The 16,767-nt window shown below is 33.0% G+C and overlaps 2 protein-coding genes across 2 annotated transcripts; both read right to left on the minus strand.

The window, feature by feature from the left end:
- Positions 1-295: 295 nt before the first annotated feature.
- LOC141541471 (taste receptor type 2 member 7-like) lies at positions 296-1,210 on the minus strand. Its single transcript, XM_074265574.1, has one exon. It carries the CDS (start codon positions 1,208-1,210, stop codon positions 296-298), a length of 915 nt encoding a protein of 304 aa, XP_074121675.1.
- A 13,119-nt stretch (positions 1,211-14,329) lies between these two features.
- Positions 14,330-15,316, minus strand: LOC141540961 (taste receptor type 2 member 7-like). The gene has a single exon (XM_074264913.1). It carries the CDS (start codon positions 15,314-15,316, stop codon positions 14,330-14,332), a length of 987 nt encoding a protein of 328 aa, XP_074121014.1.
- Between the last annotated feature and the right edge of the window lie 1,451 nt (positions 15,317-16,767).

The raw sequence follows: 16,767 nt of genomic DNA on the forward strand, positions 1-16,767 counted from the left end.
TTCAATCTTCCCTCAGTTAGTCTGCTGTTCTTTAGATGCAAGTTTGTGAGGTAAAAATGAGTGAGATGAAAATTTTTGAGTTCTAAACTGCTTCATTCAAGACCTATCATTTATTGGTGTCGGTCAGTTTATATTTTACAAAAGCTTCAGCCCCTGGAGTCTTCTCTGAGGTTCTTTCAAGATGATTTAGGAGGACAACTGTTTTACCCCTTAATTTTTGCTACTCTGTTTTTATTTCATGGTGATTTTCTGTCTGTGAAGGAAATCTAGAGAGCCTGAAAATTTCTTACATATTCTACCATCTTCCCAGGATGCCTCTTAGACAGCATTTCATTTGCCTCCACACCAATAGGGCAGTGAGTCTCAGCTTGCTATTCCATAAAATAAGTATCAATGTGTGTCCTGAGGGATAAAAAGCCATTATTACCACACCAAAAATGGAGCTTAATGGTGAGAAGTTTTTGAAAGTGATGAAGATGCCTATATAATAGAGTATCAAGAGAATGAGAAAGGAGAGTGTGGCTTTCATAGCTTGAATGTGGGCCATTGTACTGGGGTCTCTGCCGGTATTGACCTTGGACTGCATTCTCTGGGTGTGCTTCCATAAAGAGAGCAGTAGCAGGAAACAGGATACAATAGACATAAAGAAGGGAGGAATATTTAGAAAGTTTATTCCAATCCGTGTAATAAAGTATTGGACTTGGACATCTTGAGATTTATTTCTCTCATTTCTACTATTAAGGCTTCTATTATAGTAAATGTTCTCCAACAGTAGAAATTCACTGATCAAGGAGAGGAAAGGGGGCCCCACCAAAAGTGTGCAGATCACTTGCTTGATTCTCCACTTCAACCAGAAGAAGAAGGGATGGAAGAAGTTGGCAATCCTTAGGAAATAGAAAATACTAAGGGAAGTGGCAAACCAAATACTTGAAATGTGGAAAGTTTCCCACAAGAAATCCACAATCTTCATTTGATTCTCCATTAATCCATTCTGAAAATAAATGATTAGAAAGCTCTTCCATTTCATTGTGCACAACAGACTAATTCTGGAGATGGCCAGGACAACCAGGATGAGATCAACTGCTGAGAGTTTCTTTCTCTTAACCCAGTCAATACAGTTCACCAGTGCCATGAATCCATTCCCTAGAACTCCTATTAGAAACACTCCAGCTATTAAAACCAACAGCATTCCCTCTTCATGACTTTGCATGTTTGTAAAGAAAGTGCTTTGAAGATTATCTCAGTTTCTAATATCGCTGCTATTGCTATTTGATCTCCAAAAATGTCTATAGAATGATATGTGTATGTCTTATATTTTAAACTATGTTAACTTTTTGGTTTATGTTGATATCGTCTTTTGTCTTATGCTTAAAAAACTATAGAGCACTGATCAGGTATCTTCATCAGGATCACTTTTGTACCTTCCCAGTGACTCAGTTAATTCTGTCTGGCTTAGATACTATATCTGTTAGGCAGGTCTGCTTTACCCAGTGACATAATCCTGGCAAAACTGAGATTTGTTTGCTAAGATGCAAATGGAGAAGTGGTTATCTTTCATTCTTTCTGCCTCAGTTTAATTTGTATTCAAATGCTCAAGATATATATGACAAGCTTTGTCCACAATTTATAAAATAACAAATTTGGCAAAGTTATAAATGTGAAGATGAAATATTATCCCCTTCATTGTCATAATTTTGGTGTTATTCATAAATGGCAAGATATTTGGCCTCTCTGATAATGAAATATTTAAAACATAAATACAACTTGCTTTATTAACCTGGCTTTGGAACTTATAATAGACATTAATGGCAAAAATATAATCAACTCTGCCCAGAAAACATCAAGAACAAAAAGAAGAACATTTCAGGAGTCATAATAAATGTTACATATAACAATTAAATAAAATGCTCTAAATTATTTTTACAAGAAAAAAATATACATTAGCCCAATAAACAAGATTCATCTAAATATCCTTAAAATAAATACACAATGCAACATATAAATAGAATGACACTAAGAGATTGATGTAAAATATATCTTGCAGCTTCAATTCAGTTTAAAAAAATTAAGGATTATCACAATGAGTTTGAAAAAAAATTAAGAGTTATATAAGGCTATTGCATAATGATAGAAGAAAATGTATAACAAACATTAATGATTCTCAGTTTTTATGCACCAAGCAATTATATAGTGAGTTTCATAAGTCACATCAAAACAGGAATAAAGATTTAAAAGATAATAGTAAAAGAGTTTAAAACTTCATTATCAGACTACAATAAAACAATTATTTAAAAAGAACTAATATTAATCACTATTATATTGAATTTAGTTTAACAGCTATCAGAAGAGAATTAAAAAGAAGACATTGGGAATATATATTCTTTATGTATGTAGAATGTTATAAATTTTATTAATCTAATAATAATTGATAGAGAAGCCTTGTATATTTTGGCATATACAAATGTCATATATTTCTGGATCACAAAATTTAGAATTAAATAAAAGTTACACTAGCAAAAGTTAGAAAGATGGAAAAGTTATAGAGATGGAAATAAGCAACTTATCAAATAATGGTTGAGAGTAAAACAATTGGTAAAAGATAATAGTATTTAAAAGATAAATTAACTGCATTTCTACTATATTGTACTAACCGTACATAATAAGAAAATAATAATTATTATTTTGTATTGTATTGAACATTCATATTTTTATCTAGCATATGATAACAGTTCCCTGGTCATGTACTAAAGAATGTTTTGGAAAATGTTTAATAACTAACCTTCCAAAAAAAAAAAACCCTCAAAACCAAACAATATATACAGGACACATGTTTAAAGTTTAATCTGTATTAAAATTTTCTCTATCACTTCCTTAAATCAAGACAAATAATAACACAATAAAGCAATCCTTGATTTGCAGCGTCTGCTTATTTCCAAGGTATAAATGCTCAGACTGAAAATTTAACAACCAACTCTTGCAAGCCAGTTTGAGCTGGCTTCAACACAATCTTGCATGTAATGTGCAGCTATATTTCTTTCTCCTAAGACATGAGAAAAAAATAGATGGCAGTGGGAAAGTAGGAGATTAGAAAAAATCAAATGAATAGGTTTTCAGTATAAGGGTTACAATTTCAGCCACCATAGATGAATCAGGAAGTGAGCTGTTCCTTACTCTTTCCTGAATCAGGATAAAGATATAATCTGAAGAATAGAACTTGGCTGGGATATGCTAATTCCCTCTTTAAATCATTCCTAAAGCCCTCAGATGTCTCCTGAAACAGTAAGAAGAAATACTTTTTCTTAGACTAGAAGTTTCTCACTTTTGACTTTCAACAAATGGGCTAACAAAGAAGTCTAATATCAAGGATCATAGACCAGAGGATGAGTATGAGGAATGAAGAGGTTTTGATAAGAGGAAACACGTGGAAGGGAATGAAATTTTTTTCATCTTTGCTAGAATGAATAAACACATGAGGAAAATGTGATTCACAAGCATAGATTTTATCTCTGAAAATATTGCTCCCTATACAGTGGCAAACTTTAGGATTGAGCTTCTTTACCCATCAGAGTAAAAAGTTCACTGATATTGAAGCCAGAAGAATAGGCTTGGTGACCCAACTCTATTTTACATTATGTATATGATCCTGAGCAGATCACCTAATTTCTTTGGGGCACAGTTTCATCATCTGCAAAGAGAAAAATTGAAGTAGATGTTTTCTAAACCCCGCTCCCATTCTAAAACAATGATGCTATGGCTTTATCACAAAAAGGAGGGGAAAAGAAGCAAGACTTGGCAGGAAATTTACTCTGGGAAAGAGAAATCTTTGCTATTTTTAAAAATAGTATTTAAAATAAAAAATTATAATTTTAATTTTAAAATTTACAAATTTTACTAATGTTTTTTCTTAGTTTTTTTACATCATCATAGTTTCTTCCAGTATCCCTCCTTTTCTTCCCAAGAATCCATCCAATTTACAAATAGCATTTTCTAAAAACAAAAAAAAAGAAAGAAAGAAAGAAAGAAAAATATGGGGGGAACATATAAGCATAATTGAAGAATACATTAAAGAGTATGAAAATTGATCAACAGAGCAATAGACATCATATTTAAAGAAATTATCAAGGAAAACTGCCTTGGTAGCTTCAATCCAGAGGATAAAATAACTATTTAAAGAATGCACTGATATCTCCTGAAAAAAATCTCTAAATGAAAATGCTCATGAATAATATAGCCAAATTTCAGAACACCCAGGTAAAGAGAAAATACTTTAAGCAGCCAATAATAAACAATTCAAATATCATAGAGGCACAGTCAGGATTACATAAAATTTAGCAACTTCCAGGGTAAAAAGGAGAGTTAGAAATATGATATTCCAGAAGACAAAGGAGCTAGAATCATAATTAATAAGGACCAGAAAAACTTAGTGCTACAAGAGGAAAATAGATATTTAATGAAATAGAGAATTCTCAAGCATTTCTGATGAAAACATCATACCTGAATAGAAAATGTAACTTTCAAATATCTGACTCAAGTGAAGCATTAAAAGGTAAACATGAAAGTAACCCTAAGGGACTCAATAAAGTTAAACTAGTTATATTCTTATGTGGGATGATGATACATGTAGTTCCTAAAAACGATCAATTAGGCCAGTTAGAAGGCATTTCTATAAACAGAGGGCATGTGTATGAGTTGATTATGTTGAAATGATCTTCAAAAAAAGTAAAGGGAGGGCAAAGAAGGGTGTGCTGGGAGAAGGAGAAAGGGAGAGGTAGCATGGAGAAAATTAGCTTATGTGAAAACGATATGCAAAGAAGAGCGTTCACAATGGATGAGGCATGAGGTGGCAGGCAATGCTCAAACCTCAGACTCTTTGGAATTTAATTTAAATTAAAATTTAAAGAGAAAATACATATATACACACAGTTATGTATATAAATGGAACTTAACAGTAAATAGGAGGGGAAGAAGATAAAAGGGAGGGCAGATTAATGGAAGACATTGGTTAGAATCAAAATAGACTTTGGAGGAGGGACAGGATAAAAGAGAGAGAAACAAAAGTAAATGGGATGGAGAGAAATATACAGTTAGTAATCATAACTGTGAATATGAATGAGAAGAACTCAGCTGATAGAAACAGATATCAAAATTGATTAGAAACCACGATTCAACAATATATTGTTTTCAAGAGACATATTTGTAATAGAAACATACACACAGAGTTCAAATAAAGAGGTGGAACAGAATGTAATATGTTTCACCCAGAGTAACAAAAAAGGCAGGGGTAACAACCATGTTCTCAGACAAAACAATTTATTAAAGAAGATAATCAGAAAAACCACATCATGTTAAAAGGTACTACAGACTATGAAAGAATATCACAATTTTTCTATAAGTTTTCCCGATAATGAAATTCTCATTTCTCAAATAAATCCTGAATATAGAACTGGGTCAAATTCACAAATTTTACCAATTGTTAAATGGTCAAAAGACATAAACAAATAGTTTTTAGATGATATGAAAGATTTCTGTTGTCACATGATAAAATAATCTACATAACTATCAAAAATGCAAATTAAGATAACTCTAAGGTAATAATTTCATAGTGATCTTACTGATTAATGGGATATAAAATGACAAATGTTGGAGGAAGTATGGAAAAATGGAACACTAATACATTGTTAGTGAAGTTGTAAACTGATTCAACCATTACAGAGAGTAATTTGAAACTATACCATAAGAGCTGTAACATTATACACACATTTTGACAAAGCAATAAGCACACTAGGTACTTATCCCAAAAAGATCAAAGGAAAAGGACAAATAAAAAAGTATTTGCAGCAGCTATTTCTGTAGTGGCAAATAAAGAGATATTCTCCAATTGCAGAATGCCCAAACAAGTTATGGCATGATTGGAATACTATTGTCTTATAAGAAATGATGATTGCAGTAGTTTCAAAAAAAATGTGAAGACATATGAACTGATGCAAAGTATGAAGACCTGAGAGATCATTGTGTGAGATAACAGCAATGTTGTAATGATAATCAACTGCAAAAGGCTTAGCTACTCTGGTCAACTTCAAAGGATTTGCTATGAACAAATGCTATTCCTCTTCAGAGAGAGAACTGATAAATTCTGCAAATTGAAGTATAATTTTCATTTAATTTTTCTTTTTGTTTTTGAAATATAGCTAATGTATAACATGTTTTACATGACTTTACATTTATAATTGATATATGGCCTGACTTTTCAGTGAAGGGGGAGGTATGGGACAGAGGGAGAGAATTTACAACTTAACTATTTTAAAGAGAAGAATATTATAAATAAATAAGTTTTTTTAAAGAATAAAAGTATGGGCAAGGGGCAATGCCTGTAAATCTCCCATCTCTACAAAGAAGTGAAATATGAATAAATTCTCATCTTTTTTTTTCACATCATGCCTGTTATTTATAATTTTGTAACATTCACTTTTGATTTTTTTTTTTGTTATGAATGTGTGTGGTTGTCCTTTCCATTTATATTATTGTAAACTTTATTTCTATTGCTATTGGCTCTGTTTATTCTCCTCTGCATTAGTCTATTTTGATCTTTCCATGTTTCTCTGCACTTGACACATTCACTATATTTTACAGCACAATAATATTCCAATATTCCACATTAATAAACATATAACAATTTGTTTAGCCAGTCCATAAAAAGGGGTTGGGGAAGGCTTCTTGTGAAAAATAGGATTTTAGTTGATACTTAAAGGAAGCCAGAGAAATAAGTAGTCAGAGAAAAGGAGAGAATATTCCAGCAAGTGAAGAGATCACAAAAATGCTTTTTAAAAAGATTCAATTGATGAATGATGACTTTAAAAAAAATTCTCATTTTCTTTCTGTATATCTTTACCTTTTCAGATACATTTCTTGTAAAAAGCAGATTTTGAGTCTTATTTTCTTATCTATTGTGCAGTTCTTTTTTTTATTGTGTGGTATTATTTATTTCTTTAGAATTGTTTTTATTTTTTTCTTTATTATAGCTTTTTATTTACAAGATATATGCATGGGTAATTTTTCAGCACTGACAATTGCAAAACCTTTTGTTCCAGTTTTTCCCTCCTTCCTCCCCATTATCCCCTCCAATGTCAGGTAGACCAATACAAGTTAAATATGTTAAAGTATATGTTAAATACAATATATGTGTACATATCCATACAGTTATTTTGCTGCACAAGAAGAATCGGACTTTGAAATAATGTACAATTAACCTGTAAAGGAAATAAGAATGCAGGAGGACAAAAACAGAGACATTGGAAATTTTATATAGTGCTTCACACCCATTTCCCAGAGTTCTTTCGCTGGGTGTAGCTGGTTCTATTCATTATTAAACAAATGGAACTGATTTGGTAGAATTGTTTTTAAAAAGATCTCTCTCTCTCTCTCTCTTTCTCTCTCTCTCTCTCTCTCTCTCTCTCTCTCTCTCTCTCTCTCTCTCTCTCTCTCTCTCTCTCTCTCTCTCTCTCTCTTTTTATCAAGCACTTTATTCCTGAGATTAATTTTCCTTAAATTACATTAATGCAAATTTATTTCCATTGGTTTATATTTCCTACTCCCTTCCCTTTTTATATCCTTTCTCTAATTCTTAAGTTGTTACTAAAATGTTAATTGCTTTTTTATTTTCTTAATTTAGCTATATATTTTATATTCCTTGTCCTCTTAGATTCTCAGCTAAATGTATGAGATGAAATCTTCCTTTCCTTTCTCTCATCCATCTCCTACTTGTTATTAATTTTATTTTTCTGCATCTTTTTTCTAGGAAATTGATTTTTACTTGATTTTTTCTTCTTTCTCTCTGTCTATTTTGAATTTTGTTTTTTAACTTAAGGGTTATAACTTAATTTATTCCTTCTTTCTTCTCTCCGTGTCCTCCCTAGGATTTAACTTTTCTCAATTATTAGGTTTGAATTTGTGATTCTGCTTCTTGAATGGAGGAGAACTTGATGGAGTACACTAAATAAAATATTTCTTCAGTAATAATTTATAGAAGTTTTACATTCTCAAGGATTCTGACTTTTGTAGATTTATTTGTAAGTATTACGCATCTGATGTATAATTCTTTTGATGATAGGATTGGAAGGTTGACATTATTTGAAAAAACTGATTAATCTACTAATGTTTGGTTTAAATAAATTCACAAGAAATTTAGAGGCAGCTAGTTGGTGCAGTGGATAGAGCTTCAGCCCTGAAGTCAGGAGGACCTGAGTTCAAATCTAGCCTCAGATACTTAATACTTCCTAGCTGAATGACCCTGGGCAAGTCACTTAAACCCAATTGCTTCAGCAAAAAAAGAAAGGGAAAAAAAAAAGAAATTTAGGAACTGTTTTAAAATATATATATATATCATCAATCCAAATAATCATAGTTATCATACTACATGAAATGAAAAATCTTAAAAATATAAAAATTTAGATGAAGAACTCATTCTATGATTCTTTTAAGAGGGAAGAAGATGCAGTCCATATCATCCACATTAAAAATGTTTTTACTCAATTAGAAAAGCAGTCATTTTAGTCACTTCTGTAAAAATTCAAAGAACATTTAGGACAAATGAATAGCAACAGGACCATTGTTCTAGGATCACTTTTAGAGTAGAGTCTTCTAGCAGACCAATCAAGAAGTTATTAAGTACTTAGCTTGTTGTAGATGTTTAATAAACCCTCATTCCCCTTCCTTTAACCAGCAGTAGTTGATAAATTAAAATATTAAATAAATAAATGTTAGTAATTTATTATAAACTTAATATCAAACTTCTCAGAAACTATCTTTTTGAATTAGACATTCATTTCCCAAATCTGTATTTCTGTTCTGAGGCCCTTAGATTTTATCAATAACAGGGATGAAAATTCTCCTTATGCTTTTAGTTTTGAATTTCTTGCCTAATATATCCAAATCCTGTGATGTTATGATACCAAGAAAAAAAGCATAGTTTTCAAAAATTTAACTAGAAAAAATAACATGAGAATTTTCACTAAGCTGTGACATAAAAGGGTTAAGAAGATTAAAATATCCCTATTTTTTTCTAATTAGAAGTCAGTTGAGAGTAATGACCAAAATATAATAGCAGGTGATTTCAATACTTCATTATTGTAAAGTCAAATAAAATATTAATAATAAAAAATCATAACTCTATTGCTCATTTAGTAAGGTATAATTAAATATATGGAGAAAACAGAATTTAAGACATATGGAATACATCTTCTTTCCAAGTCTTTGTGGAATATTCACAAAAGATTCATCTTGTGCTAGGTCATAGAGAAAACTTTCATAAACTGAAATGGAAGAGATTATTTATAGGGTATTTTCAGGTATATACAATAATTAGGAGATAATATGTAGAATAAATAGAACATAATCAATGGAAAGAAGGCATTAGAGTTTAAAAAGATTGGTTTATGGTGGCAATAATGGAGAAGGAAATTATAAAAGAAGTTATGGTAGATCTGTTTTTCCCAGTTGTTCTCCATCTCTCTACCTTTCGGTTTCCCCTACTACATCATTTTGCTTATCACTCCCTTTTAGCATTATGCCAACTCTTTAAGATCTCTCCCCCTCTAATGTCTTCTGCTTGCATTTCACCCAAACAACTTTGTTACTTATCTTCCTTATCCATAGCTTTTATGGTATTCCTTAGTTTAAAAAGTTTTTGTGACTTCTTTCCTGAGTTCCTATTATTCAGTCATATCTGACTCTCTATGTCCCTACTTGGGGTTTTCTTGGAAAAGAAACCAGAGTAGTTTGCCATTTCCTTCGCTAGCTCATTTTACAAATGAGGAAACTGAGACAAACAGGGTGAAATGGTTTACTTAGGGTCATACAATTAGTAAGTGTCTGAGGCCAAATTTGAGTTCAGGTCTTCTTGATTCCAGGACTATGCCACCTAGTTGCTCCTGATTCCTTCCAATCTAGACATTAAAGTTCAAACCCTTTATCCTTGCATTCAATATTTTCTTTTTCCTTGGATCAACATTTCTCTTTTTATTTTTTTCTGACCTTCTTCTAGACCCTAACACAAACTTTACACTAGGTATAAGAATGTATCCTACACTCCCCAAATAAATCTTGTGCTTGCCTTCCTCTTGTTTTTGTTCACAAGGTTCCCCAGCCTTACATTTTTTCCCAGTTGTCAAATAGGAACATATTTGAAAAACATAATTCAAGGCCCCTGATAAATGCCATTGCCCTAATTACAATAAAGTGTTTAGTTTTTTAAAAAAAATTTACAATCATTTTTATCTTTCCTATTCATTGCCCTCCATTGAATAATAAAAGTAAAACCTGTGTAATAATTTCCATTGTCTAGCTAAACAAATTCCTCCATTTGACCATGTCCAAAAATGTATATATTTGAAATTCATCATTTCTCTAACAGGAAGTAAGTAGTTTGTTTCATCTTCAGTACTCTCGACTTGTGGTTAATCATTGTCTCCACTGGAGTTCTAAAGCCATCATTTGTTTATATTTATGATTTTATAATTACTTTTAAACTTTTCATTCTGCTTTATTCTCCATCAATTCATGAAAGTCTTTTCATGTCACTATTATAATTTCGTAAAGCATAGTAATGTCTATTACATTCATTTGTCATAATTTGTTCAATCATCCCCGAGCAAATAGGCACCCCCTTAGTTTCTGCTTCTTTTCCCTAGTCCAAAAAATAGTTGTTATATTTTCACATATATGAGTCATTTTCCCACTTTTTTTATCTTTATGGAGGATAAATCTACTAATTATACAGCTAGAACAAAAAGTACACATGGTTTAGCAGCTTTTTGATCATAGATACAAATTGCTTCCTATAATGGTTGGATAATTTTCCATCAATTTATATATAAATATATATATATATATATATATATATATATATATATATATATATATATAAATTGATGGAAAATATATATATATAAATTGATTTGTTATTCCACAATGACTGTAACTTTAGAGCAGCTAGGTGACATGATGGATAAAGTAGTGACACTGGAGTCAGGAAGACTCATCTTTGTGAGTTCAAAACTAGCACACTTACTAACTGTGTGACCTTTAGTAAGTCACTTGATCTTGTTTGGTTCACTTTCCTCATCTTTAAAATGATCTAAAAAATAAAATAGTCAACCGCTCTTTCCTAAGAAAACCCCAAATGGAATCATGAAGAGTCTGAAATGACTGAACCACAACTTCAATGTTTGTCCTTTTTCTTTGTCATCTTTTTTCAAATATTTTTACTGTCCACTATGAACCAGGCACACATGGGTTTTCAAGTCCTATTTGAAGGGTGTCATTTCTCTTTCTCTATTCTTCCATCACTATTCCACTATCTATCTTTTGTGAGGACTCATTTTGATAAGAATGCTGTTGCTGACAATGAAGGAATTAAAGCTTCATTCTCATGTTTCATTTTTTCGCCTTCATTTTCTATATTGTTGATTGTGGCTAGAATTTGTGACGCATGAAAGCAAATTAGTCTAAAAAAGAATAGGCAAACCATGGAAAGATAATCTATCACTCTTTTGCATCTTCTGATTCATGCCTTGAATTGTGAGTCTCCAGTGTCTGCCCTTCTTTTATTGTTCACCTTAGAATTTGAAAATTAGTAAATTCCAAAAGGATAGGTAGAAGCATTTCAAGGCCACCTTGGCAATCACATTACTCCAGAACCATAGAACTTCATCGATGGAAGGGACCTCAATAGCCTTTTCTTTTAACCCATATCCCCAAAAGATTCCCAGTTTAACCTGATATCTAAGTTGCTTATCCAGAGACAGTCAAGCAATCAGAACCTACATCCTTTCCATATAGACCCACTCTAACTTTTGGGGCCCTTTCCATAACATTCATCCAGTGTAACTTCTCTGTATCTTTCTACAATGGCTCTAAGCACCTCTGCTTTTTCCCTGTTGCTAGCTATTTTTGACATACACTCTAAGCCTTCTGGGTTTCTGAATTTAGCTCCACTTTTCAGGTTTAAGATTATCTTGCTATTTGAGTTTATAAGCACTGGTTTTTCATGGACCTCTATGGAATCTCAAAGGGGACTTTTGAGTCTCTGGAGTGTCTTGGTCTGAAGGCTATCAAGTCCCTCTCTGGTCAAGGTCAAGTGAATGCTGCTATGTCAAACACTAAGTAAGAAACCCTTTCTCAAGTGACAGTGTTGCCTCACTTAAAAAAAATACTGTGCTTGGTTCATGACATCTGGGTGATGCCTTATTCTCTCAGCCCTTTCCTTCCATCCTCTTCTATCTTCTGTCTTCCATGGTGCCTAAATATTCAGAAGAGCAGTGGAGAAAATGTCTACCTTTTGTATAGTGGAAGCCACAAGTAAAACAATAGTAGTAACTTATATGCCAATTGCACTTGAAGAGCTTAAAAATGCTTGACATCTGGGAGACTTTGACCAGACTGATGATTGTTCTACTTGACAAGTTTACATAGTTGGGGCATTTATAGTTATCCAAGGAGCCCTCCCCCATGAAATGAGTTTATGACAAACATAATGTCTTATTGACTACACATAGGGATTCAAGTTGATAGGCTGAGCTGCAAGAAGTCACCCATTAGGGAGCACTACCATTTCTTCCATTTTATATGAAAGTGAACTTTTAGAACTACTCATCAATTTTTTCCCTCTCTCCCTTGTCAAAACGTTCTCTTCCCCATGGAATGTAACATGAAAGTGAGAAAAAAAATTCCCAGCTAAACTCCCACTCCATAAGAGGCAATTGACATAGCATTAAAATATATCAAAAGCAAATATGCCTTTACATGATCTGGGAGATAAATTAATGGGTCATATTCTTGAAACCAAAATTGTGATGAACAAGGGGGAGTTGGAATTCTCTATATATGTTGCCACTGAAATATAAACTTCTTTCCAGGGAAGGGAGACTTCTTGAGTAGCATCAACTTTAATGTTGCCTGGAATGTATTAATGTTGCTATTGTTTGTTCTTCATCCTCAAAGATGGCCATGACATCATGGAGGTGATTTCATGGCATGCAAGTGAGTTAGATTTGAGTTTGGATGAACACCAATTTCACTTTCTCCTCCAGAACTGAATACACCATTCAGATGTCAATCAAGATGGCAGTAAAGGACCCTGGATGCAGTGGGAGAACTTGGCTAATGTCTCAATTTTACTGAGGTAACAATTTATTCAGTGACTAAGGCCAAGTAAGAAAGAAATGAAGCAAAGAGTGACCATTTTTATTTAGTCCAAAAAAAAAAAAAAAAAAAAAAAAAAAAAAGGAATCAACCTTGGAGGAAAAGTCCCTCAGAGTTTCTGGACAAAATAGCAACCATGTATTGGTGAATGAAAGAATGAAGGCAAAGCATTTATTAAGAGCTTTATTAATAACAGAAATATTATCAAAATAAACAACTCTGAAAGACTTTGAAACCGAGCAACACAATTACCAACCACAATTCTTTTGGGCTCAGTGAAAAGGCTGCCTACCATAAGATAAAGATGAAGGATTTTGGGTGAAGAATTAGATTTTTGGGTACATGTCTAAGGCAGAAATTTATTTTGTTTAACTATACATGATTGTAATGGGAGTTTTGTTTTTCTTGCTTTCTTAATTGGGGGATATGGTGAGATGAGAGACAATATATATTAGAAAATGAAATTTAATTTAAAATGTAAAGAGTAACACATGTCAGGAGCTCTGCAAAGCATCAGATGTATAAATATCAAAGTCAGGACAGTTCTTACCCTCAAGGAGTTAACATTATAATGGGAGAGAGTATAGATATAGAAGAGAGCCAACAGGAAGTATGTTTTTGTAAAGGAAGCTACAGGGATGACAATTGATATCATAGAGTAATTGATTGTTATATCCTCTCCAGGAATGCTATAATGATAATGTTGATCAGATTGCTGTTCCCCAACTAGAAGCAGAGAGAGGATCAAGGGGAGAGTGGAGCACACACAGAAGTATGTCATGATAAGAAATGAGGAGCTTGCTGGACCTGATTTGAACTAGTTTTAATGCTCATTCATTCACCCATCAGCAGCCCAAGGTCTAAATTTAGGTTGAATTAAAGTTGGAACACAATGTCCAATGTTTAGGCTAGAATAATAATCGCTATTGTTATTGTTGTTATCATTGTATTGTTGTGATTATACCTCAGATCACAGTTCCAAGAATCAGAATTTAAGGGAGCTGTCCATGGTCACACAGGTAGGAAGTGACAAAATTGGGTATTTCAAGGTCTTTTTGACTTCAAGTTTATGCTTTGAATTAGAGTTCAGTGTCTTCCTACTAGAAAGAATAAAAAATCTTGGTAAAGTTCTTTATGCTGACTTCTTTCTCCCTAGAACATGCCAGATTATCCTCCAAAGGGTTTGTAGATGTTTTCTTCTCTGGAAGCACCTTATCAGCCATGACACCCTCAGGGCAGCCTTTCTCAGCTTGTTGTTCCAAAGAATCAAGATCAGTGAGTGACCAAAAGGATTGATCAACATGATTGACATGCTTATCATGAAAGTAATATTATTCTTTTCCTGTAAGCTGATCATGTAGGTGAAAAAGAAACCTAGATAGTACAATAAAAAGAAGATAAGGAAGGAAACCACAGCTTTCACAGCTCGAATATGGGCTTCTGTGCTAGGGTCTCTGGAACCAGTAGCATTGAGTTGCATTTGTCGGGTATGTCTCCATAGGGAAAGAATGAGTAAGGAGAATGAGATCATAGAGATAGTAAAAGGAATAAGACTCAGAAGGCTTAAGAGAATCTGGAACATGAGGAAGGTTCTTTTACTCACTTGGACCTCCTGGGACACATTTCTCTCCTTTCCCCTGTTTAATATGTTGTTGTAATGATAATGCATTCTCTCCATTGTTGGAAAACTAATAGAGAAAGAGAGAATCAGAGGTCCCCAAAGAAGAATGAAGATCATTCTGTCAATCCTGCTTTTCATCCAGAGGAAGAAGGAATTGGAGAAATTGGTTATCTTCAAAAAGTAGAAGATGCTGAGAATAGTGGCAAACCAAATATTTGAATTGTGACTCAATATCAAAAAGATATGAATTATTCTTACATAATCTGTGATTAATATTTCAATAGAGTGTACAATTAAATAGCTGTTCCATATTATCACACACACCAATCCCATTCTGGAAATGGCCAAGCTGACCAGGATGAGATCACTTGATGAAAATTTCTTGCTCTTAACCCAGTCAATGCAATTCACCAGAGCTATGAATCCATTTACCAGAAAGCCCAATAGAAATTCACCAGTTATGACAGTCAAATAGATTTTTTCTTCATTACTTAGCATGTCAGCAGAAATATCACCTAAGAAGTTACCAATATTTATACTATTTCGATGCTACTGCTGTTGGATTAATTTCAGACAAAATGTATATATAATAATATGTCCTTCTGATTCTTGTTGATGCAATAATTTTCTTCTCTGACTTTGATCAAGTTTCTGTCTTAGGTAAGAAAATATCTAGTCTCCTGTTAGAATATCTTCATTAAGGCATCTCAGTCCAGTTAAATTTTCCCAATAAGACACATACACTCTTTCTGTGGCATTTCTATTTCCTCTTGAGAGGTGATTCTGGAAAGGATTAAAGTTCTGCGTTACAATGCAAATAGGGAGAGGTTATCTTTCATTATTTTCATCTCTGTGTCTCAGCCCATTTTTTTATCCAAATATATGAGCTGTGTATGATGAACCTGAGCAATGTAACAAAGCCCTAAATGGAGAAATTATGTGTCCTCTAGAATTTCCCACCATACTGGATATTGATGTTACCATCATTTGTTTATAAAATTAAATTCATGCTGGGTATTTCTGATAAGTCACTTTTAGGTTTGAAAATTACAAACAAATTGCAATATAATTAGTGAGTAATCTGAGAACTTCACACTCAAAAGAAATACCTTTCTTTTACTTTTTATGGTAACTCAGACAAAAAGCTGATTCTACCATAAAAACATAACCTTCACATCAAGCAGGAAAGCAAGAACTCTTTGTCAACTGTTTTTCGAGTTCTGTGTACAACAAGCTTGTAGAGAAAAGATAATAATTCACATTTCTCTTGCTTTTAACATCACAAATACTTTTGCAGTTGGTACCCTTCTCTCTAATCTTTCCTCCTCCCATTGTTATTTATCTTGACCTATGTCTTGCCACTGGACTTCAATGATTCTGGAGGACAGAGTGAAATTGATGACTTTGCACAGCTTTGCCTCACTCAAATCCAATTCATTCACAAGTCAAGACAACCTCCTTCTCGTGTCATTAGTTCTCTTTGAAAAAAGAGAGAGAACAACAATAACACAACTATGATGCTCAATTCATCTTCCTTATTTACATTTTTATGGCACTATTTGAGTCAAAAGTCTTCTCTGACTCTTAACTATCTAGAGATTGAAATTTGAACCCTAAAACCTGACATTCAGGACTCCCCATATCCTGGTTCTAACTTTCTTTTGTAGCCTTATATTCTAGTGCTCCTCCACACAATTCTCCTTCCATTGGCTACAGCCAAACAGAGCTACTCCCAGATCTATAAATATCTACTTTCTTGGAGCCTTTATCCATATAATTCGCCCAAGGTTAGTTATATGCCTCAGTTGTGTTCAAAATTCTACCATTCCTCAAAGAAGGAGATCAAATGACACTCCAACAATGGCAGTCAAATCTTGCTGAGTTCCCACTATGCAACTTTACTTGATATCTCTAGAAATGATTATTGCTCTTCCTTGATCTTATGTCTT

This window comes from Sminthopsis crassicaudata, chromosome 4 (assembly GCF_048593235.1).
Source record: "Sminthopsis crassicaudata isolate SCR6 chromosome 4, ASM4859323v1, whole genome shotgun sequence".
Taxonomy (NCBI): domain Eukaryota; kingdom Metazoa; phylum Chordata; class Mammalia; order Dasyuromorphia; family Dasyuridae; genus Sminthopsis; species Sminthopsis crassicaudata.

Bases quoted from the DNA above. Each gene is read 5' to 3' on its own strand.
- LOC141541471 (XM_074265574.1), bottom strand. From the start codon at position 1,210: ATGCAAAGTCATGAAGAGGGAATGCTGTTGGTTTTAATAGCTGGAGTG.
- LOC141540961 (XM_074264913.1), bottom strand. From the start codon at position 15,316: ATGCTAAGTAATGAAGAAAAAATCTATTTGACTGTCATAACTGGTGAA.